The sequence below is a fragment of the Rhinolophus sinicus genome, linkage group LG13 (assembly GCF_036562045.2).
Source record: "Rhinolophus sinicus isolate RSC01 linkage group LG13, ASM3656204v1, whole genome shotgun sequence".
Classification (NCBI taxonomy): domain Eukaryota; kingdom Metazoa; phylum Chordata; class Mammalia; order Chiroptera; family Rhinolophidae; genus Rhinolophus; species Rhinolophus sinicus.
The window spans coordinates 53,361,309-53,386,743 of NC_133762.1; the positions used below are offsets into that span (position 1 = coordinate 53,361,309).

Below are 25,435 nucleotides of genomic sequence, written 5' to 3' on the forward strand. Positions count from 1 at the left end.
TTGCCTCTTATTGTTATGATACACTGAAATGAGGAGCAGTGCTGGGGATGGGGCCAGAGGAGGGAGGGCGAGCAGTAGCACTGGGAGCTGTACGAGTGCTAGCACTCATGGTGGCGAGGGCGAGGGCAGCTGCCATCCACCGAAGAGGCACAATGTACCTGTTTCTGAGTACTTTGCATTTAACTCACAATGGCCTGTGTGCTAGGGCCCATCATTGCCCCATTTTACATATGAGAAATGGCCATATTGCTAGTAAATGGCAGAATCCATCTTGACTCTAAAGCCTATAATTCTAATCTCCTCTCTAGCCTGCCTTCAAGAAGGTGAACTCAATTTTACATGTTACATCTAATGATTCAAAAGTCATCCAAATTGAGATGTCCCGTAGTCAGGGGATACAAACAAAAGTACTTAGGTCTTTTATCAAAAACAAAAGAGTGGATGAAGCTACCCAAAATGTATGTGTGGACGGAGAATAAAGGAGCTTTAGTGCAAAGTCTGAAAGTACACAGCACTGCAGTGACTGGCAGAGGACAGGCCTTCACATGGGCTAGGGGTGAGGAGCAGTTAAAGACATAGAGAGATCAGGACAGGTAGGCAGAGGAAAGGAGTGTTTCAGGAAAGTAGGGATTAGTAATACCGTATTTCCCTGAATATAAAACCTAGCCAGACCATCAGCTCTAATGCGTCTTTTGGAGCAAAAATTAATATAAGGCCCAGTCTTATATTATCTAAGATCCGGTGTTATATGATATATTATATTATATTATACCTGGTCTTATAGTATATTACATAAGACCAGATCTTATATTATATTAAAATAAGACTTATAATTAATATGTCTTATATTAATTTTTGCTCCAAAAGACACATTAGAGCTAGGTCTTATTTTCGGGGTAACACGGTATGATGTGCTTCAGAAATGCCATTTAAGATAGACCCCAAGGAGAACTCATTGAACTTAGCAACATGGAGGTCACCAATGACTTTGGAGTGACCTTTGTGGATTGGGGCCAGACTACAGTGGGTTGAGGAGTGAGAGGAAAGTGGAGACCGTGACTGTAGATATGGTAGAGAGTTTTCTTGGTAATTTTCGTTATAAAGGGGAGGTGGTAGTTTTAGGATGATGGGTGCTGATTTTGGTAACTGGAAGAGACTCATGTATATTTAAATTCTGGTATAAACAAGCCGTGAGAGAGAGGGGATACAAAACTGGGGCAAGGTTGGGATATCTCAGGGGACCCTGAGTGAGCATAAGAAGAAAGAATGGACAAATGGCTAAAAGCAAGGGCTCTGGAATTGCCTACACCAGATCAAATCCTGGCACCTATGTAACTATGGAACAAGCTCTCAACCTCTCTTAGCCCGTTTTCTCATCTGAAAATATACTAAAAATAATCCTAGTCCTTAATGGGTGGAGGATCTAATGTTGAGAAATCAGCAGTTAATAAATTTTAGCTATGAATCCTATAGAGTCCACAGTACAGTTCGGCCATTGGGACGGGAAAGAAGGAGGAAAGGATAAATGTAGACGGGATTTGACGGTGTTGTTCTCTTAGAATTTCTATATTCTCTGTGAGGTCAGAAGACAGGTTCTCTGCTAAGAGTGAGGAGGAAGAGTAGTGGGCTTAGAGGCATAGAGAATATGGAGATTATTTGTAACAGGTGAAGGGGCCATGGGCATGAGAACTGATAAGGATAATAAGCAAAAAGGGGTGGCTAGGTATCACTCAAGCTTAGAAGCCATCAATTTACAAAGGCACCAATCTCTTGTTGCACTGAGGGGAGATGTCTAGGTACATGAGTATAGGTTCAGGGCAGGAATACAGTTCAGTGGTTCCAGCTGTGACTCTGGCAAGCGAGAGAGCCAAAGGACGATCTCAGGTTTAGGAAGAGGATGGTTCAAGTGATAGGGGTGAGGACTTGACTGGACAGGGAAGTAACTGTGTGTGTGTGGGGGGGGGAACAAGACAGGGCACACAGGTGAAAGAAAGAAATCAAATTAGTTTCCACAATGAGTTATCCATGTGGAGTCACACAAGATAACGTCAGGATTTAGAAAGATGGTCAAACTTAAAAGGAAATGCCTGGAAGGCAAGTAGCTGACAACAGTTAGGAAAGGCAAAGCATGCAGAAGCAGATGCCAGAGTGAATGGATCAGGAGTGGCCTACGGATCAGAGAAAGGGTGGCCTGAGAGCAGCTTGGGGGAGGGACCCAGTCTCTGGGCTGATGAGCTCACTGGTTCCTCCTGGGGAGAAGATTTCATTTTACAATATGTGACTGGGATGGAAAAGCGAAAAGTATCTGGATCAGTGGCAGCTGTCAAACTCAGATGTAGGTCACAGCTCTGATCCCTCCTGAAGAGTAGTATCTATTGAAAAGTTCTGAGTCAAGAAATCAGATCAATGCTGTACACATGAAACTAATATAATATTGTATGTCAACTATAATTGAAAAAAATTAAATTAAAAAAAGAAATCAAAAAGATATATCCATTCTAATTCTGAATGAAGAAATATAATTTAATTATGCAAATAGGAAACTTAAGTATAACAAATAGGAAAAAAGTTTAATTGCTTTCTAAAACAGTATGTCCTTGATAAATAATGACTCCCATTTCCTCAAAAATAAGAGTAAAACAAGAAAAAAACAAAATATGAAGATGCTCAGTCTTAACTTAAAACAAAGTCCCAAAGAGTCTGAGGAGTGTGTCATAATTACAAAGTTAGGAACTATATTTTAAATATGTGTTGATATGAGCTATTGCCGGTACTATGTAACTTTTGTTAAATATTACATATTTAATAATCATACTTTAAAATGCACCTTTTTCCATAATCAATGATCATCATGCCAAATAGCAAATTTCAATAGATTGTAAAATATAAATGTGAGGGTGTTAATATCAAGGACAAAATATCAACTGTAATTGTATTTTAATGTGGCTTCATTTTAAATAAGTGCCATTCACTATCTTACTTCACTGCAATTATCTTGGCCCCAAATGCTAATTTCCTAAATGTTACAGTTAAAAGGAAAACCAAAAAAGATGTAATTTTTGCAGCTGTTTTTAGCATTTTAAAATGACAATTGGAAGTACATATACTGTGTTAGGTCCAACAAAATGCTTGGCATACAACTGATTTTTATGAGAAACAGCTTTTCTTTTTTTTGCATTAAAAGACATCTAGCATCTTTAGGTGTAACTGTGCATCTTATAATTTATATTTCTGTTATCATTGGAAATGAAAAAGCAAGGGGATGGGAATTTCTCACTTTGTACCATTACACTGAAAATAAATCGTAATTATCAAAAAAAGAAATTAAAAATTTATGAACTGAAAGCATAAATATTTGAGATCTTGTGTTGTTCCAGTGGTGATTAATTTGGTACCCCTGATGTTATTTCACTTTCTAAAAGGAGGAAAATGGCTCCTCAAGTCCAGCCAACACTTGAGCCACCTCAAAGGAGGTGGAGGCAGGGAGGGTAATGGAAGCTGAGCTCCAGACTGCAATAGAACTAACTGGAAGGGAGCTCTCACCCAACAACGGAGATGAGCTGAAGGTGAGGCAGTCCCCCACGTGGATATTTTCAGCAGGTGTGAACGGGTAAAGAAAAAAAATTATTGGTCAGTGCTAGGCCTAGATTTCTCCTACGTGACTCATAGGTTATAATCAAATACAGGGATGACTTCATGGTGTGCAACCCCTGAAGCTGCACAGTGCCATGCATTCAGTCGATGCTCTACTGTCATCATCTTTCTGAAATATATGAATAGGAGGTCCCCATTTCTTTATGCTCTGAGCCCTGCAAATGATGTCGCTGGTTTTGAGCAAGTATATGTCATCTAAAAAAAAAAACAAAAAAAAAACCTGGCCTCTTTCCTGGAATGTTTGGTGGCATTCCTCAGTCCAGATTCTGGTAAGGGACAGATGGAAAGGAGGTGGAAAGGCTAGACTCAGTGTAAGATGGTTCGCTTCTCCCAGATCCTTTGAAGGGATTTGGTTTTGACCACAGTGGGTTCTGTAATAGTTTAGACCAGAATGGCTGACCTTCTCACAATGCTACCACCCTCAGGAACTTGCAATCAGTCTCAAGTCATCTTATGAATGAGCACATTCCAAGAAGACAGGGAGAATCCATCTTAAAAACTAAAGAGAAAATTTGAATGTGGATGCTGGAGTTTGTGCAGGTTCTGCCTAATCAACTCACGGACCCTGAGAACCTTGACATTCTCGATGTTATTTAAAGGCTGAGCAGAAACCAGTTACTGGGCCAAGGTAGACACAGGGAAACTCATAAAGGGGAAAACTGGCCATTCATCCAGATTCCCACTCTTCACAGAAAGGCTTTGTGATCTTTCCCAGGTGCATCAACTCTCATGTAAACTTTCATTAGAAAGCTCAGAATAGCTGCCGTGTAGAGGCAGCTGGAAGTGTTACAGCACTCACTCCCTGTCTCCTTTCACCCCCAAATCATGGTGTAACATGCCAGGTTACCTTACAGAAAGTGGCTTATATATAACTGCAATTCAAGATGTATGTATCAAGATGGGGTCTCACAACACAATTTAATCTAAGAGGTTGTGAAATTAAACCGCTTTTGGGTAAAAGTCAGAGTTTATAACATAAATATCCCTAGCACTCTGGGACTAGTTTTCTACTAAATTTCCAAATCCCTGGTCTAGAAAGTATTCACTAAAGACTTTCCATAGACATAGAGAATATTTTGATGGTTGCCAGATGGGAGGGGGGTTGAGGGGATGGGCCAAAAAGGTGAAGAGATTAAGAAGTACAAACTGGTAGTTGCAAAATAGTCATGGGGATGTAAAGTACAGCATAGGGAATATAGTGAATAACATTGTGATAACTATGTATGGTGTTAGATGGGTGCTACTGGGGTGATCACTTCGTAAGTTATATAAATGTTTAATCACTATGTTGTACACCTGAAATTAATATAATATTCTATGTCAACTGTAATTGAAAAATAAAAATTATTAAAAACAAAACTTTCCAGGATCCCATGTTAGCCTTTGGTATTACAAACGAAAGTGCTCAAAGAAACAAGGTTCACTGTAAAAAAACAAAAACACAAAAAGCAAAACAAAAAACAGTAAAATTCGATACCATAAGCATTTTAAGTGAGTTTCTCTGTAGGCTAGTTCTCATAACAGTATAACTTACTCTAATAAAGACAGTCAGGGCCAAATGTTAAACCCAGGAGACCTATCTGATCAAGCTATAGGATCACAGCGGTTAGAACTATATGGAGACTCAAAGAGGTCATGCACTGGACTCAGCACACACCCCTACATCCTGCTCCCTCCACCCCCACTTTAAAGGTTAAGAGACTGAGGCCCAGAGAGTTTTAGAGAGAGGTCCAAGGTGACCTCCTCTTTAAAGGAGCCAAGAGTAATGCCCACCTCTTCCTACTCCTCCTCCATTCTTACTTCACCTCTGGAATTCCATCTCACCTCCTCAAGCAAACCATGCTAACTTTTACCCCAGAAATAGCTTCCCAAAAGTTAAAAATAATTCACCATACCACCAGCAATTTTGCTGCCACTTCATTCAGGCATGTATGCCACACATCCAGAAACCTTTATCAAGCACCTGCTACGTACAAGGCAGTGTATTAGACTCTGAGGGGAATACAGAATGCAAAAAGTGCCTTTCAGTCTTAAGAATGATTTGTAAGTGAAATAAAATACACATATATATCAATCACACAGAATGTGATGAGCATGACAAGAAAATTCCATTTTAAACAGGAAATAGGATGGAGGGAGAACACTTATGGCTGCAGGGAGGAGAGGAGGCCTCCCAGAGGAGCTATTCCTTCTGAGCTGGGCCTTGACAGATGGACAGAATAACCAAAGGACACAGTGTGATAAATGGAGGAAAATCTACTGGGAAAAAAACAAACAAACAAAAAAAAACAGGAGAAGCAAGACAAAAGATACAAGCAAAGGAAGCAGTAAAGAGCCTTGTTTGGCTATTGCTTAGAGAAATAAAGGGCAGTGATAAGAAAGAAAACCTGGAAGTTAGACTGTGGGCAGCATATCAAAGGTTAAGCTGACAGTCTCAGAGACACCTTCCTGGGTGACCTCTCCTTCCACTGCCCTGTGTAGTCCTCTACACAAGGCACAGGATGAGATACAGGAACCAATGGTTCATGCATCCATTAACTCTTTTGTTCAACAGACCACCCATGTGTCAGGCACTGTCCTAGGCACTGCGGGTGCAGCAAGAGGAACCGAGTCCTTGCTGGCATAAACCTCCCATTCTAGTGAAGGGGACAATCAACACAATGAGTGTGTTATGTGCTAAGTACTATAAAAAGAATGAAGCCAGGGTATAAAGAAAAGGGGACACTCAGGAGAGATCTGAATGAAGGGAGTGACCATCAAGATGCATCTAGTGTAAACAGGAGGGAGAAGCCAGGCCAACGACCAGAAGACAATGCGTGAGGCACACTGGGAACACAGCAAGACCAGCATGGCGAGAGCAGATGGAACCAGGGGACAGTGATGGCATGAGAACAACTGTGGCCCAAGAGGGAGCCAGGGCAAGACCACCCAGGGCCTATAGGTCATAGAAGGCGGACAGAGCCCGGTCCACCAGGGCTACTTAAGGACAGAGACCTGCCTTAGTTGACTATACATCCTGAGGGCCTTCTGCCAGGCATCTAATAGGTGTTTACCCAATGACAGCGATTGACAGAGCTTTGAAGTCAGTGACACATGAGGCTCACAGCCAGAGTCAAACTACAGAGTCACAGAATACCTGCATGAGGAAGAGGTGGTGTCAGCCAATGCAAAACTCTCTTTGCCTTTAGAAACAACAACTTTTGTTGCATCCCACACTCTCAAGATGAAAATAATTAACTGTAGCAAACGTAGAAAAACAGGTAAGTCCCGTACCACGAATGCCCCATCTTGGTATACACAACCTTTGGTGTTCACAGCCATACACATACACATGAGTGAGAGCCTAAAACAGAGTCTATTTTGTAAACTTTTCCTCTTAATATATACCATAGACAAATCCCCAAGTCATTAACTATTATCCTATCACAGTTTAATATCATGCAGTTCTGTACTAGACATACACCATGACTTATGCAAGCAATCTCATATTGTTGGGCATGTACATGGTAGATGATTCTGACAAAACGGTTTGGTGGGATCTACACTGGGTAGCCCATGGGAAGGCTGGTTTAAGAAAAGCTACATAAATTCTTGGGCAGCGGGAAGACAGAGAGCAGAGAAGGGAAGTTTGAAGATATGAAAAAGACTTAAAATGCACTACAGTTCCTCTGCCTTGACAGTACATCGTTGAAGTGAAGAGCTTTGCAAATCTGCTTCATAAATTTGCACTCCTCTGATATTGTACAGTGAAAGACAAAATGCAAACACACCTAACCAGGCAATGCTTGGTATGTGCACCTCTATATTAGACGGGCTGAACAGAGGTCTGGGAGCGCCTTTTGTGTCTCCACAGGCCCATCCGCCCACACCCAGCTCTCCACTGCCATGCCTTTTCTTTTTCAGGTCTTCAAATCTTCCTTCCCTTTATTTCTCTCTCTGACGTCTCTCTCTTCATTCCTCCCCTATTACTTGAACGTAAGCAGCAGTTGCCATCAAATAAAGAATTCAGGTGGGTGTAGACTTAGCTGAGAAAATAGCCAAGTGGGAAAGATTTACATAAGTGGATTAATTGCAACATAATTAACAATTTATGTGAAAAAAATATGCCCCAAAGTATTTAATGATTAAGCAAGAATTGCATTATGATATAAACACAGAATTAAGACTTATGCTCAATTACATGGGAAAAAGTTCACAATAAAATGTTTTAAAAAATCAGAATATAGAACTATATATCTAGAATGATCTCAATTTTATTTTTTAAATATTCTTTATACTGCATAACTATAATATATGTACAATTAAAAATATATATGTATATATATATGTATTATAAAATATGAGTAAATATTACAAATGTAAATCAATCATTATTTTTTGGTAGAAGGATTGTGAATGCTTGTGATTACTTTATTCACTCCTGAATGTTTTACTTTTTTGTAATAAGCATTTCAATTTATGAGACAGACTACCTGTTTCAAAAATTCTTCTTAATCTACTCTGATTATGGCAACCATTTCATTTCCTTTTTGCTTTCACAAATCTCTGGTTTATTTCCATTTATTTCCAACAATCATGATGATTAACCTTAGAAAATCATAAAATGTAGGGGTTGATGGTGACTAAACATCAGATGTCACTGACGTGGGACACAGCTATTCGAGGTTAGAATTATGGTCTGTGATAAAAGAAGGGAATGCAAGTGCCTCATCAGGGCACAATTCTCTCTTACTCTCACACACGTACGCACACACACATTCAATCAACAATGACTCTCAAACCACCTACTTATAAATGGGAAGACAATAGTAAGAAAATCAGACCCTTTTACTTTACCACTAAATATACAGACCTAGAGTAGACAAATAGTTGCACCAACAGACATAATTACCAACTATTTAAAGTTCTACAAAGAAAAGATAGAGGATGCTGTGAATGAATAACCAAGGAGATGAAATTTGGATTGGGGTTGGTAGGGCCTCCATGAGGAAGTGACATTTAAACTGAGATTTTAGGGACTATGTAGGTTTAGCCATGTGAAGAGCTGGTACACACATGGACGAGTGTCCAGGAGGAAACAGCATGTGCAAAGACCTGAAAGCAAGAATGGATAGGTACAACTGGAACCTTCTACTGAATCAAAAACAAGCTCTAATCAAATGCGTTAAAAGTACAGAGAGCTTATGGTATGCAATCGAGTTAATGTGTTACTTGAAAAGAAAATCATGATGTCAAGTAGGACTAAAAGGAAATCTACTCACTTCCACCCTTGCCCATAACTACCATTCTTCATTTCACTAGGAAGTCTCATTTCCTCAGTTGACCTTTACAATTCAGCTTGCGATCCTGCACAAAGTGTGTGAAGCACAATGCAAATCTAAAGTAACTGAATAAAGACGAATTGTTCTTTAAATTGTACTGCTCATCTTTCTGCCTACTTTGAAAACAGGAAAAAAAGGGAGCCCATCATTTAAAGTGGCTCACAGTAAAATAATATTCAAGGACAAAAAAGGAACAAAGCAAAGGCCGTAATTAACACTAATCTCTGCTAATGAAAGGAAGAAACACACTTCTTTCAGTAGCTTTCATCACAAGTTCCCGATGACTGTGTATCTTAACAAGTTATTTGAAGCACTCTCCAGCAACTGTAAAGTTAGTAAATGATCCATAAAAAAAGCAAGACAACTGAGACAAAAAGCTGGAGAGGAAATCAGGCTTGCAGTGAAGCAAACTTCGGAAAAATGAAGGTCCAATAAAATAAAGCAGCAGAGATAAACACAGTAAATAACCATCAACTAAAACACAGGCTAACTACAAAATCACCAGCTACATAAATATTGCCAACTACATGTATAAAACTTTCATGCTCAAGGTCAGCAAGAAAAAGTAAAAAAGATAAAACAATTTATAAAGCACTAGAAAGTGAGAGAACAGGGTACCATATGTATAGGTAACATAACCATTTCTAGCAGGACATGCAGTCTAGACCAGGGCCTCACCCAAAGCTATAAATCTTACCAAGCATATCTCCAGCTATGACCAGATTCTATTTCTGAAGCCCCTTCTACATTGGCATGAATTAAATAAGGGGGGAAAATGAATTCACTTAGTTCATATTTATTAGATGTCTACTACGTTTCAGGTACTATGCTGGGTGCTGAGTGAACAACAAATTAGATTCTGTGCCTGTTTTCGGGAAGCTTGGAGTCGAGCACATTGAGCTAAGGCTCAACAAAGGGCATAACCCTGTTAGTGATGTCTTATTACTTTCTCCCTAATGTGATGTATTTATACTTTCAGTTGAAGGGAGGGAGGAAGGAAATAGGGAGGAAGAACATAAGGAAGAAATAGGGAAGAGGTGGGGGATAGAAAGGAAAATGAAACTGTTTACTTTTTATATAATTGTTGACAGCTGGTGCTTTGGAAGCTAGTTCCTTCCAGCTTTACATTCCAAAATTCCATTCCTACTCTTAATCTGAAAGGACCAGGAAGGCTGGCGCTAACTACACGCAACATTCTAGTACAGCATGTAGCTCAGCACAGGGTAAATTAGGCGTTTTGTGGAATCCTTGGTGATGATCAGGGTACCCAGGACACACTTCTAGACAGAGCCACTGTTAGCAGGATTCCCTAGTCTAGTTCCTGTGAATACAGCATAGAGCTGTATCGAGTAAGGTGTACATATATTGACAAAGTCCACACTTCAAGAGAATGCCTTTCCAGTTTGCAAGCAGATGGAAACTCTGGTGGTGATATGTACAACCATTCTATAGAACAATTTGTGAACATGTATCAAGAACCTTAAAACTATATACATCCTCTGGTGTAGTATTTCGTTTCCACTTTTTTTCTCCCCTGAGGAAGTAATCATGGATAAGCACAAAGACACAGCTACAGATATGTTCACCCCAATTCCTTGTGATAGCTGAAAACTAGAGAACGCAATGCCTAACAATAGAAGACAAGTGAAATGATTTGTGGAATATTTATACAATGGAATATGACATGAATACTAAAATGATGTAGGAAAATACACGTGAATGAAAGAAAAAGATCTGTAAGTGTGAAAAACTCTTACCAATCCACTTTAAACCCACTTTGGTAAAAGGACATATAAATATACATATATATGTATAAATGTATATCTACATAAATGTGTGTACATATATACGCCCACTCACATACAGAGAGGAAAAGACATAGGTGGCTAGATTCAAACAGGCAGAGGTATAGACTAGAACGTAGAGCAACATGTTTAACTCTGCAGTAATTTCTTCTTTTTTGCTTATGATTTCTAAATTTTCCAGAATGAGGACATTTAAATAAAAAGTTAGGCTAAAAATAATTATCACTCATCTGTCTTCATCCCCTGATTGTTGATGACTTCAGACCATCTTCAGAGTTAGGGGCCTTCTACAACTACTGAGGTCTGTGTTGGCCCTTTTGCCAGTCAAACCGCATCTCAGACCGCGACACTCCATGAAGCTGCTTGGATGGCTCACTAAAAACAGGTCTGATTTTTCACTTCTGATACTGTTTGGTCCAAGCATGGGTGTTTCTCCTCTTCAGAATTTAATTATTCAGATATATCCATTTAAATGAGCTCACCACTGGTTAGTACTTAAAGGGAAATAGAACACAAATGAAAATGCCTTCCTTTATTTTCAAGACTGAAATGAACTTGGATTGTATGTAATTCTGCTTCAAGCACTTTCAAGAAGCTGTGAAAGCTTCGGTATCCTGCCAAATTAGCTGCCTGTTTGCAGTCTCAGAGCAGGACAGCGGAGCCCAAGCAGTGGGCCCGATTTCCCCTTTAAGACTCCATCCCGGCTGAGGAGGAACATTTCCCCTGCAGCAAAGTTATTTCCGGGCAAAGTCCTTGGCTGGGCGCTTCTCCAAAGTGGAGCTAACACCTAAACGAAGTCACCAGGCTGCTTTGCCTCATCCCAAAATTTTCTGGCACCAAATACCACGCATGTGTGTATACAAATCTCAGTTTCCAGGGAGCTTGAGATGTGGGCCAGCAGCAAGTTCCAAAACTAAACTACGTTAGAAATGAGACACCCAACTTTATGTGCATATCAGTTGGACTGATAAGCATAAAACGTCCTTGGTTAACAAGTACTTTACTTTGAAAAACTCCAACTCTTACTACTATTCAAAGCACAGCTTTTTTAGCCGTGGTTATGTGGAGAATTAATATGTTGCCTGTTGAACAGACAAAAAACTGGGTGCTTTGAAGATAAGTTGGACCTTACTGGATACATTAATTTGTAAACTAGACTTAATTCTTTCAGAGAGCTTTGGTCTAAGAGGAACTAAGAACTAAGCGGTAATTTTTTTAGTCTATTGCAAAAACAAACAAAGAAACAAACAAACAAACAAAAAACCCACATAATTGGGTGTATATGATACCAAAGAAAAAAAAAGATATGCTGATTTGTAATAGTTAATAAAGCCACAAAACATGTATAAAGTACATGTGTGTGAGGGAGAAATAAAAAAGATAGGGCGCAGCTAACCTGGAGTTACTAAAAAGTACACAGGATCCATTTGCAGCACAAGGCACATGGAGACCCGTAAGCAGATACATCCTATGGACTGAGAGCATGTCTGCTGTCCACAACCCACAGCTCAACGTGCCCGCTGTGTGCGAGCTTCTGGAGATTCAAAGATGAGGAAGAAATGGTTCCTGCCCACAAAAAGCCTAACAGAAAAGCAGCCATAAGGATCCAGTTAAATGAATCTGGAAAACACTACGATAAAGGTATGCACGACATGCCTGCCAGAGAATAGAAAGAAAGCATTTGGTTCAAACTGGAGAGGCACAGATGCTTCCTGAGGAGACAATTCCTATACTCACTTGAAAAGTGAAGAGGCCTGGCTCACGGAAGAAGAGTGGGAAGATTCTATAGATGATTTTACAAGATAGATTTTATAGATAGGTTTTAGACAGGCTTAATAACCTCAAGAGAGGTGTGAAAGATCTGTTTTGTCCACTTAAACCAAAGCATAAAGTTCAAGGTGGAAAGTGACAGAAGACAATGTTGGAGAACAAAGTCATGGACGATTGTTGGAGCTTGGCAATCATCCCATAGGCACTGAGGGGCCGGGCTAGAGGAAGGAAGAGTGACCAGGAAGGGCTAAGGAGGAATGCTAAGCTCCACCCTCTGGTTCAAGGTTGAGACAGGATTCCAGAGGTAGGTCCATAAGTCTTTCGTCTGTCATGTCATGGAGGAAGTCAGGAATCACTGTCAGGGCCAGTGATATCACATCTTCTTTACTCATTCATCCATCAATTGAGACTCAGTTTGCTTACTTATCTGAGCTATTATAAGTAGTGTTTCAATGAACATGGGGGTGCATGTATCTTTTCAAATTAGTGTTTTCGTTTTCTTCAGATAAATACCCAGAAGTAGAATTCCTGGGTCATGTGATAGCTTTTTTTAAATTTTTTGAGGAACCTCCATGCTGTTTTCCATAATGGCCTTACCAGTTTACATTCCCACCAACAGTGTACATCCTCTCCAGCATTTGCTGTTTGTTGTCTTTTTGATAATAGCCACTCCAGCAAGTGGGATGTGATATCTCATTGTGGTTTTGATTTCCATTTCCCTGATAATTAGTGATGTTGAGCATCTTTACATGAGCTTGTTGGCCATCTGTTTGTCTTCTTTAGAAAAATGTCTCTCTTCAGGTCCTCTGTCCATTTTTTAATCGGATTGTTTTGGGTGTTTTTACTATTGAGTTTATGAGTTATTTACATATGTTAGATATTAACCCCTTATCAGGTATGATTTACAAACATTTTCTCCCATTCAGTAGGATGCCTTTTCATTTTGTTGATGATTTTTCCTTTACTGTGCAGCACATTGGCCATTTAAAGAAAAAAAAAATATCTTGCATATTTTCCCACATTGACAGACAGCAAAGTTCTCAGAGTGAAAAGGCCCCATGGATTTGCTCAGGGTGGGGATGGAGACTGCGAGAGGGAGTGAGCTGGTAAGAGAAGAGTCTCTGTGGAGAGGAAATTTGAGGAGAAAACAATTCCCAAGGCAGAGTGGGAAGTGATTTCCATTAAAAGACAGGAAAGCAGGCTGGTGCTCAGGAACCTGGGGCAAGAGAGGGAAGGAGCTGAAATTCGAGAAGGGTTCCAACATCTTTAGGTAGAAGTGGTAACGAGAGTTTAATAAAAGAAAAAGAGAGGAGGAGGAGGGGGCTGTTATCATTTATTAAGCAAATACTGTGCATTATGCAGTCATTAAGAAGGTTAAAAGCGACTTTGCCTACGGGAGTACAGTATTAAAAGCTGAAGGAGAAAAGTTTTGAAACAAGTCTGAGAGGGAGGTGCCTCATCAATTATTTTCTAATTCCGGTTTGCTAAAACTGGTCCTACAGAAGTGACAAGGCAACTATGGAGTAGGGACACCGAACTCTGCAGTTTTCACCAGGGCTTGGCCACCTGCTGATCACAGGCTTCATGAATAGTGGGGGCCTATGAGAGGACTCACTACACTGAGATGCAGAGCACCGGGGTGGGAGGGGGGTCTAGACTGAACTGCACAGCTGTCCCTAATGAAAGACACCCCAGAGTAATCTAAGAGTCCCATGTGCAAATGTTACCGGTGTCCTGATTTGTGGCAGGATTCACAAACGTCTTCCCTGTGCACTAAATCCTGCTCTGAGGTGACTCAACCCGTCTGTCTTACTCACCAGAGCCCCAGCACAGGACTGGAGAAATGATGGCCCCTCAAACAGCAGCTGAATGGATGAGGAAAAAGTGATAGAACTTGTGAACATCTATTTTATTCAACAGGAGAACCAATTGAATCCTGTACTTTTGACAGGCTGCACAGACCCTAGCATGTAGCGGCTGACAGAATATTCAAATGCACAGTCACTTACAGGAGAAAGTTCGCCTGGAGCCCAGTTTTTCAAGGTTGTACTCATTATCCTTTACACTTCTTGACAACCTGCTCTTCCTTCTCCTGTATTTGTATTTTGTCTGGGTAGCATGCAACCCTTAACCAATTATTTAAACCAGAAAATGGAAATCAGTATCTTCATTTCCCACATCTAATTAATTATCCGGACCTCATTACTTCCTGCCCTGAAAACCTCTATAGCTCAGTTTTCTTCTAGGTTCCTTCCACTGCTGCCTCAGTTCAAGCCTTTATCTCACATGTCCTTCCCATCACTTCTTCAGTGCCCTTGTTACTCAGCCACCAGAGTGATCCCTTCAATGCAAAGATGATCACTTCTCTCCTTACCTAGAAACACTTTTTGGGTTCCAACCATCAATTGGATTCTGAGATGCATGTGAATGAGCTGGTTGAACTGAACTTGGCAGAACTTGCGAGAAGTCATCAGGAAATTGATCCTTGTTAGACTCATGTTCACCATTTGATTACTACACTTATTGGGGGAACTAAGGTTTGAGATTTTCTTTCTATATTTCCAAATACTATTTTCTAGATTGGACATTTGAAACAATGGGAGGGGGAAATAAAGAGCACAGGAAAAGCACAACAAACACTACTGCACATCCATTAGGTTGGCTACTATCATTTTTAAAAAAAGGTGCAAAAAACAACAAGTGTTGGCTAGGATGTAGAGAAACAGGAACCCTTGTTCACTGTTGGTGGGAATGTGAAATGGTAAAGCTGCTATGTAAAACAGTATGGCAGTTTCTCTAAAAATTCAAAACACCATTACTAAATGATCTACCAATTTCACCTCTAGGTATATACCCAAAAGAATTGAAATAGGGACTCACACCGTATTTGCACACCCATATTCATAACAGCATTATTCACAATAGCCAAAATGTAGAAGCAACCTAAGTGTCCATCAACAGATGAATAGATAAACAAGATGTGGTATATACATCCAATTGAATATCACTTCCTTAAAAAAGAAAGGAAACAGTTTTGATATGTGTTACAACATGGATGGACCTTGAAGACATTATGCTAAGTGAAATAAGCCAGTCACAAAAAGACAAATACTGTATGATTACATATGAGATACCTAAAATAGCCAAATTCCTACCACAAAAAGTACAATGGTGATTGCCAGGGAAAAGGGGAAGGAAGGAATGGGGAGTCACTGTTCGATGGGTACAGAGTTTCAGTTTTATAAGATAAAAAGAGTTCTGGAGATTGGCTGCACAACAATGTGAATGCACTTAAAACTACTTAAGTGTATACTTAAAAATGGTTAGGATGGTAAATTTTATGTTGAGTGTATTTTACCACAATTTAAAAAACAAAGAGTGAAGAAGTGAGTTACCAAATGCTTCTGAGTATATAGAAAATAGTTCTCTTTTATTTGAGGTCATGCATTTAAATCATAGTCATAAATTCTGAACATGCTAACCATGAACCTGACCTGCAATCTCTCTCCTACTTATAACCCATCCTGCCCAAACCCCAAAGTGCATCTCCCCAAAGAGCAGCTCTGTTTATCAAAAGCAAACTAAAAATCACGATGCTTGGCTATCAGCGTGCCGCTCAGCCAGGCCTCAATCTGCAGGTTCCTCTTATTTCTTTCTAACCCTCAGCATGACTTTCTCCTTCCAGACTCCATCTGTTTTACTCATAAAAGATTCATCTCCCAGAATATCTTCTCTCCAGTCTGCCACTCCTACTTGCAAATATCTCAGGGCCCAGCACAGAATCCAGTTCATTTGTGAATCTTGGAAAGAATTCTCAAGCAGAGCTGAGGCAAGTGACTTGGGATTCCTCAGGGGTGGGTGTCCAGGACCGAGTCTTTGGTTAATATTCTTCCCTGCTTTGTTCTCCAAGGTAAGGCATGTTTATAGACTTCTAACATCTTTAAGTCCTCAACTCTGGAGAAGAAAGCACTAGACCAGAAGCTTCTGAGAGGAAGGCTCCTGATAAGCCCTGCTATCCCCTCCATACCACCCTTCCCCTGGCTACTTACTATAAGCGACGTGTGGCTATGAGAGAGAGCAGAACAGAGTGAAAACTGGGGAAGATGTTATAATAGGGGGAAAATGCCTGGCCTCCATAAGGTTTGAGGATAAGTGGGTTTCTGTTCGTTAGGCGTATGACAGATTCCATGACGCTGGCTGAGGTGATCTCAGTGTCAAGAAAGATTCCTTCTGGACGTCTCCAGTTTTCTGTTGCCCAGCACATTACAAGGTGTGGCTACATGAAAAGAATTCCTTCCTAGGAACTTCCCACCATTCCTTTCCCACCGGACCTCCAAGAGGACATGCTACTTAACCACTGCTCTTTGTCCTAAGTCACAGATGGCCTTGCATTCACTCTAAATGGGTTCAATTGCATGTGTCAGTTTTCCTAGCAGAGACAACACTGCAACTGACACTGACAGGTTCCACACACACAGCAGACTCTCCCGAAATTCATGCTGAACCGTTGAAGCATCTCATCCCTACTTGTCCATCTTGAGAAACTAACATGCTCAAGTGTCTAAGCACCTTATTATCCAGATTTAAATAACAACCTATTTAGCCAGGATCCAAGCAGTAAACATATATCTTTCAATGTCCTTCCAGTTTTTCATATGGTGCTTAATTTAGGCTGAGGGTATTTATACTGTAACATAAAAAAAGATATAAAGAACATGGCTACAGCTTTAATTTTGCTTCATTTTACAGAGTTGCTGGAGCAGTCAACTTCACAAGGTGTCATCTTATAAATCAGAGCAGGAAATTTGTCTCCAATTATGTTTTAATTCATGGGCAATTATTCTCTATAGCAGGTGACAAGTTTAGGGGAGCATGAAGTCAGGGCGATGAAGTATTAAGTAATTTTAATCTGAATTTTTACAAATGAGTATTGCAGGAGGGGCAGAGACAAAATGTGTCTGTTAACTGAAGCCAGGTGAACAGAAGGCACATTGGTGGCATCAAGAGACTCTCTTCCCACATTTTGCTTAAGGATCCTGAACATGATCTTGAGATTATTCAAAAACCGCAGTGTCATTTGGGAGTTGACCCATTCCACAAAAACACATTCGTTTGCATCATATGCTGTTTTCTGCTACTTCGAACACCCGATACCCAGAGAAAGTTCCTTCTTAATCTGTTTGCTAAACATATACTAAGCATGTTTTGTGACTGACACTTTAACATACAGAAGTTAATAAAACAAGCCTTTGACCCTGAGAAACTTCTAATCTAATGCGGAAAACATTCACATAAGCCGAACTCTTACCCAAACGCCAGCCCACACCGGTCCTCCCTGTCTCCCACACCTCAGGAATGGACACATAATCTTCCCAGTTATTCACATCCAAAACCTGGGACTCACTCTTTTGATTCCTTGATACTCCATCTCTATGGCTACCACCCAGATCCAAGCCATTGTTGCCTTTCACTTGGACGAAGGATACAGCTTTCTAAGTGGTTTCTTGTTCCTATGCTACTTTCTCCCAAGGACACACATACACCCTATTTGTGGTATGCACTTCTTCGGGTCACTCCCTTCTTAAAGCCCGCTAGTGGTTCCCTCGCACTTAGAAAAGAGTCAACGCCTTCCACGGCCTACCAGACCCTGCACTAGACAGCCCTTGACTCACCTTCTACCACTCTTCCTTTTTCTTACCACAGTCTTTCTACTTGCGCCCTCTTGCAGCTTCTCATTTTTAAGCCATTGTGCTTGTTTTGTCCTCTGCCTGAAATACTCTCCTCTCTCCCCCTTTGAGTGTCACCTTCTCTCCACTCAAGTTTTAGATTAAATATCCCCTCCTCAGGAAGCCTTCCCTGATCACTCCATGAAATACTGCTCCAAGACTGTCTTATTTTATGTTGATTTCATTTTTGCTTTCTGCATTTGTTTGTAAATTACCTGTGATTGCTTTTCTCCCACAGCTAGCTGTAAACTGACTTCACTGATGGTGCTGGCAACTGTGCCACTGCTAGAAGCTGCCTGCTTCACAGGAGGGGCTCAGAAAGGACTTGCTGAGAGATGAGTGTCCATTACAAAGAAGAACAAAATAAAGATGACATAAATGTGTCAATGTACCATAAGGAAGGGACACTTACTTTTCATTGGGAGGAGAAAAGCTGGAAACAGCTTGCAGAAGAGAGATCTTACATGCTAAACTTTATAGGACAAGAGAACACATCTTAAATAGCATTGCAGGCTCTGAAACCAGCAAAGGAAGAATCCCAAAGGCACAGCTAGTCCAGGGGGGTCTGAGCAATGAACATGGTACCCGAAATGGCTGGTGCCCAGAAGCATGAAGGGATGTGCTGAGAAGAGCATAGTGAAGAGTCTGAATGACAGTTTTATTTGTTAGACCATGGGAAGTAACTGAAAAGATTTTGAGGATTAAAATTAGTACACTCAGACCTACATTTTATAAACACTGAGAAAAAATGTTTTAACTTAAAAACAAGCAACCAACAAAAAATGGTATCGTGTTTCCCCGAAAATAAGTCTGAGTCTTATATTAAGTTTTGTTCCAAATGACGCATTTAGGGCTTATATTCAGGGGATGTCATGCTGAAAAATCACACTAGGGCTTATTTTCCGGTTAGGTCTTATTTTCGGGGAAACACTGTACCACTTTTAAGAGGACCACATATTCTCCTGCATTGGAAGGAAAAAGGACTTAGATCCCATCTATCATGCAAAAGAAAGAGGGTCCACAGTTGGTGACCCTGTGTCTCAGGGAATAGGCAGACTGCAGAACAAATTTTGGTTTTCAAAGGCACCAAACAGCTATATAACATTTCCAAATTGTTTCAAAGTAAAAGGTACCACCATCAAGGATAATAAAGCTGGTGCCTGGGTTCCAGGATCAGAGCTCAGTTTCAGGCCAGGAGACAACTCCAAGCAAGCATTCTTCATATCCCAGAACAACTGAATTAGTCAAACAGTACTGAACAGATGACTCATACTATGTAAACTGAAATTAACCCTAAAGACCTGCATATTATATTAAAGTTAAACAAAGTGAGCATATGAATTATTCAACCTAGCCATGATAAAAAGAGGTTGCTACAATTACTGTAAGGAATTAAAGACCTACAACAAAACACACCTTTCGAAGTAACGGTAATCCATTGCTGAGGGACTTTTATCAATATGGCTTATTTCAAGACAAATTTATTTAATAAGCACAACTCTCCTCAATAACCACATAATTGGATGGAAGAGCTGACTGGTACAGACAAAGGTTGACACAAGGGAGTCAACCGCTTGCTTATACTTCCAGAAGTTCTGGAAGGAGGGAGAGACCCAGGAGCCTTCAGCAGCCCTGGTGTTGCACTATCTGGCTTTTATTTATTTATTTATTTTTTAATTCAAGCAAGGTGTCACATCTGTGCTTCCGGTAACCTAGAAAATGAAAAAATCCAGAAAGGTGATCAAAGGTCCCTGCCAATTTTAAACTCCTATGATATGACTAGAAAGAAACTCCTTTTAGGCATGTCTGCTTTCCATGAACCAGAGTACTGACTTGCACTGAAGGAGGGAGTGTCTGTGAGACATCGGGCCCAGTGTCTGTGAGAAATGCTGAGCCAGGAGCCACAGGCAATGGAACTGGCTCCAGATCTGAATTAGCTCTCAACTGGAGAAAGGCAGGTCATAACATAGAACATAGGTTGGAAATCAGAGAGACCTGGACTTACACCACAGTTCTAACTACAAAACCATGGGTGAGCAAACCATATAAATTCTATGTGAACCGGGGACAGAGTCATCGTGAGAATTAAGAGAGATAATGGATGTGTGGTGCTTAGCACAGAGCTGGCATACAGTCACTACTAAATAATGACACTTCTAGAAGATGTTGTCAGTTTTAGCTCACTTATTTAGCTAGTAGATTTACCTGCACTGTTTTACATGAGATTCTCCTTATAGGAAGAATAACCTTATGAAACTTCACACACCTGGAAAGGACCCCCAGAGGCCTTTCATCTAGTTCCCTATTTTTAGACATTTTCACCATTACCAACATTTCACTGATGAAACACCGAAGGACTTGAGTAGTTAAGCTGATTATCTGAGGTCACTCGCCATGAAGTCCATTTAAAACACTGTATGTTAACACGTTGCGTACGGATCACGAGAATCTTCACGAGGGATTTAAACCCCGCCGTACACAACGTGTTAAGTGAAATAAGTCAGACAGAGAAAGAAAAATACCATATGATCTCACTTATATGCAGAATCTAAAGAAAAGATTAAGTGAATGAACTAATCAGAAACAGTTTTGGAGACATAGAGGAAAAACTGAGGGTTGCTAGATGGGAGGGGGGGTAGGGTAAAGGGGGAAGGTGAGGGGATTAGAAAATAGTCGGTAACCACAAGATGGCCACGGGGTTTTGAAAATTAATTTGGGGAATGTAATCAATAATGTCGTAAAGCTTTTGTAGGGTATCCAATGGACACGTGTCACATCTGGGAGACCACCTCAGGGAAGATGTAGATGCCTGATCACTGCACTGTACACCTGAAACTGAAGCTGAACAATAATGAATGTCAACTGTAATTTTATATGAATATATATATATATATATATTTGTATATATTTGTATATATTTGTATGTATATGGTTACAGGACACGGAGTACAGCATTAGGAATAGAGACAGTGGGAATGTAATGGCTGTGTGCAATGTCAGAGGGGTAGTGGATGGGGGGAGAAGGGTTCACACAGTGTGAGGGATATAAATGATAAACGTCTAAGTTTTGCTTTGTCTTGTGCACCTGAAACTAATAAAATTATATTTTTAAAAAACAAAACAAAACACTATTGTTTGTGTCCTCAGGGGACCCCCCAGAGCTTGGAAGTTGTAAACATAATTTTCTGGGCTATATTGTGCTCTAAGACTCAAAGCTGTCTCTGTTATTACAATAAATTTATAAAATGAGATGAAAGTGCCTCAGCCAAAGAGAGATCGTGCACTGAGTAATCAAAGTGCCAGCTCTAAAATATTAGACAGTTATGAAAATGATAATGAAGCTTGTAGCAACCCTCACTAATGATTATGCTGTTCAGCAAAATTTTAAAAAATCAGAATATGTAATCTCATTTATGTTGTGATTATAACTAAGTAAAATTATGTACATATATAGCAAGGGCTGGAAAGGAACCTGGAAAATGACTATGGCTGATTTGATAAGGAGGCGCGATTGCATAAGTGTTATTTTTATCTAGTGACTTTAATGGAGTTGACACAATAGACATCATCACAGTAATAATCACAGGAAGAAGACACTGCTGTTCACTCACCCTGGGTTGTATAACATGACTGTGGAGAGGTTCTCACAGGACTTCGAGAGGTCAGTCATGGACAAGCTGAAGGAGGATAGAAGGCCACTCTAAGAGCAGACACAGGGCAGATCAGTTACCTTAGCAGATAGAGGCCAGTGCTCTGGACTTAATGCTTTCAACTTGTGAGAAGCAATGAAGGGCATACACTCCTCATGAGCATGCATACCAGCTGGTCTGTCTGAGTGTGGCACATCAGGGACAGCCTCAAACCCAAACCTTCAACTAAGCAGAGCAGGGCCCTAGCATACTCGGACTGGGCAAACCAACCAGGAACTCCGCACCCTGATGGTCTCCCTGACCACGCTGCATTAAAGTTGAGGGAAGGGCATGACATCGTTATCATCCTCATTCCCTGGCAGGAGCACTGTCCTGTAATCAGCAACACTCAAGTACATTTACTGAGTGATACAGATGGACAGGGGACAGGGGACGAGAGACCAAAAAATAAAGACCTTGACCTGTTTTGCTTCCATGGAAAGCTATTGGCAAATTTTCTGCAACTGTGGACTAAGAAGGATCCTCCAGGGAGATCCTGGGTTGGAACAGATAAGAGGCTTCACTGGCTAGAACGAGCAGCCCGGACAAGGCTGAGGTTTGTAGCTTTCTCGTTATTTCCCATCTATAGCACTGGCAACCTTGGGCAGTCCTTACAAAACTAGGCTGAGATGTGGGGCTGTGTAACTCTGGCAAAAGGCAAACACTTCCTGGTTGGGAGGTCAAAGCTGCAGCTCAGGGCTGCACCACTTGTTGTCCCAGGAACAAGTTTGTCTTAGTTTCTCACCATTATCATCTGTGACATGAGAGTAGTAGCAGCTGCTGCACAGATAAAGCAGTAGAATGTATGTGGAAGTTTTGCCCAGTGCTTGGCTCATAGAAATGTTAGCTACAGTCTTCATTATCTCCCTCAGTCTAAGGACACCATGATGTCCCTAGGTAGATCTCTCTCCATCTCATTTTTTCCCTCTCTCTCTGGTCCCCTAACCACCTCCCCCATCCAGCATTTAAAGTGCCCTTGGATATCCCCATCCAACCAAGATAAAGTGTCTCCCAGTTGTCCTAAACTCACTCTCTGCTTCACACCCCAATCAAAAGTCCTATTTAATATGGCTCAAAATAAAAAGTGAGCAAACTTTTGGATGAAAGTGATTCTGACATTGGATTAACTACTAAATAGATGCTCATAAATGGAAGCCACTCTCTACTTAATGCACAATGATGTCCAATACCTTTGTGGGGGTGTAGGGTTGAAGAGAAGGGTCTAGAAGGAGCCATTTCTCCTGCTCTGGACTTTATTGCTAGCCCTCCTACTTCATCAGCCAATCATCTGCTGGGAAACTAACTCCCTAGAATCAATCCAGGCTCCAGAATGACTTTTCTGGTTCTGTACTCCAGAAAATCAAACTTCTAGAACCAGAGTGGAGATACCCCCAACCCCAGGCCCAGGCCCAGGCCCAGGCCCAGGCCCACGCCCAGCCCCAGCCCCAGCCCCACCTGGATCAGAGTTAGCTCCTGGAGATTTCATGCAACTCACCTTCCTCTTCTCCCTGAGCTTGGCAGCCTCCTTTGGATGGTTAAAGCGAAACATATTGGTTCTGCCCAAGAGTATCACGGCACCTGAGAACACACAAAGACAATAATGAGTTTACAGTTAGCAACCTGGTCAACTGGCAACATCAGAACATGGAATTTTACAGTTCAAATGCAATTTCCAGTGCACTATAAAACAATAATAATAAGGGGAAGAGTTAGTCTCAAAAGTCTGCTTTCATAAGCCACTTTTAAATCTGCAAATACTTTTATTTTTACAGCCAAACGTTGCAAGACAAATGTTACCCAAGGCAAAAGTAATAGATCCAAGTATTAGAATATATTATAATATTTAAAACTTAATATTCAGGTAATTATACTTTTTATTATTGAGAGAGAAAAAGGAAATCAGTTCTTCAAAGAGATGCTGTATTACCAAGCAAAACATATGGTCACAAATTTAGGAAATGTGTTTTAATGCCGGTAAATTAAAAACTTCAAAGGAAAGTGTTTTTAAAAGAAAACATGGGGAAATTGGCAAAGTACAGGTAACTATTACTAAAATCTCCCTCAGAATTTGACAGGAAAGAAATTGTGTACATGTAGTTTTACATTTCCATGTAAAAACACTGATTCTTGTTAAAACCTATTAAAAGAAAAACTCCATCTGATTGACCAGGGTCCTGCTTATTCAGAAAACAACTACACAAGGGATAAAATAATTCAATGTAAATTCCCAAGGGTAACAAAATCTTTGGGGAAGCAGGTGGCAAATTTCAGCTTGATTAAGCAAATTATCAAGCAAACACTTTCTAAGGTCAGAGCTGTCGAAAGCTTGCAGAGATGCCACGAAAGGCAGTGAGCTCTTTGTCACTGGAAGCATTTAAGGGAAGCAATGTTCCAGAAGAGATTCAGGTGTCAATGGGACTATCTTATCTGGTCCCATCGACACCTGTGAGTCTACCACATCTCGGAATGGACCTCCAGGTTCAATTTTTGCCCTGAAAAAGAATACAATTGATTTGTGAAGACAAAACACAGATACTAGAAGTCAGCCAAGAAGGATGACATATAATGAAGTGTCGGGCATCTAAGTGATGAGTGCAGTCTGCAGTAGGTGGGGACAGACTTTTGCACTGAGGAAATAAGCTGGGACAGGTAGGGGACAAAAGAGGTGCTCCAAATTGGGGTAACCACAGGCAAGGGCTAAGCCTTAGACAGAATAGGCCTGCTATGTCTGCAGAGGGGAGGGAGTCAAGACCACCCAAAATGCAGGACATCTGAAATAGGAGCAAGAATCGATACTGGATAGATGACGCAGAAACAGATTCTGAGGACCTGGAGAACCAGGATAAAGAATTTGCACCAAAGGTCACAAACGGGTCGCCAGAGAAAAATTCAGCTCAGAGATGTGTTTTGTGTGTCCTGTGCAATGTTTAAAAACCAAAATTATTACTTGCCAACAGTTAAAAATCTGCAATTTTCACATAAAAGTCTGAGTTTCTTTCTGGATTCCCTCAAAAATCAGAAGATATGGTACGAGTAGATCCATGTTGCCACTTGGCAAAAATCCCTGGGCCCTGATGGCTGCCCCCTTTTGACAGAGCACGTGACTTCTGGTTGACAACAGTCACCAACCCCCCACTTGGGTATTATGTCCACCTGGACCCTGCAAGTTTACATCATAACCCCAGACAGCTATTCTGGAGCTTCACACCAGTTTATCTACCTGCCAATTCAACAAGTTGTCTCGGATTCTCAAGAAGTTTCAGACTCAGTAGGGTTAAAACCTAATAGGTTTAGATCATAACCAAGGGACAACCGAAGGGTTGATTCTGGTGGTGGTTATTATGTAGTGGAAATAGAGTCAGTACAAAAAGGAGAACACAGTTTTAGGAGACTCAGAGGGGCAGCAGGGGATATTATCCACTCTACAATCTGCTTATCCCCCTCATATAAAATTACACTCATATGTTTTC

General features: G+C 40.7%; 1 protein-coding gene across 8 annotated transcripts in view; it reads right to left on the minus strand.

Moving 5' to 3' along the window:
* Positions 1-25,435, minus strand: part of KIF16B (kinesin family member 16B) — a 293,589-nt gene that overhangs the window by 112,626 nt on the left and 155,528 nt on the right. For all 8 annotated transcript variants that reach the window (XR_002136070.2, XM_019714654.2, XM_019714650.2 and 5 more), the window contains 2 exons: positions 23,461-23,543; positions 21,888-21,976 (listed from right to left, as the gene is read on the minus strand). Coding sequence is in view for 7 of the 8 variants with exons in the window: in XM_019714654.2 (XP_019570213.2) it covers positions 21,888-21,976; positions 23,461-23,543 (172 nt within the window). In the remaining variant the exon portion in view is untranslated. The remainder of the gene's footprint in view (positions 1-21,887; positions 21,977-23,460; positions 23,544-25,435) is intronic.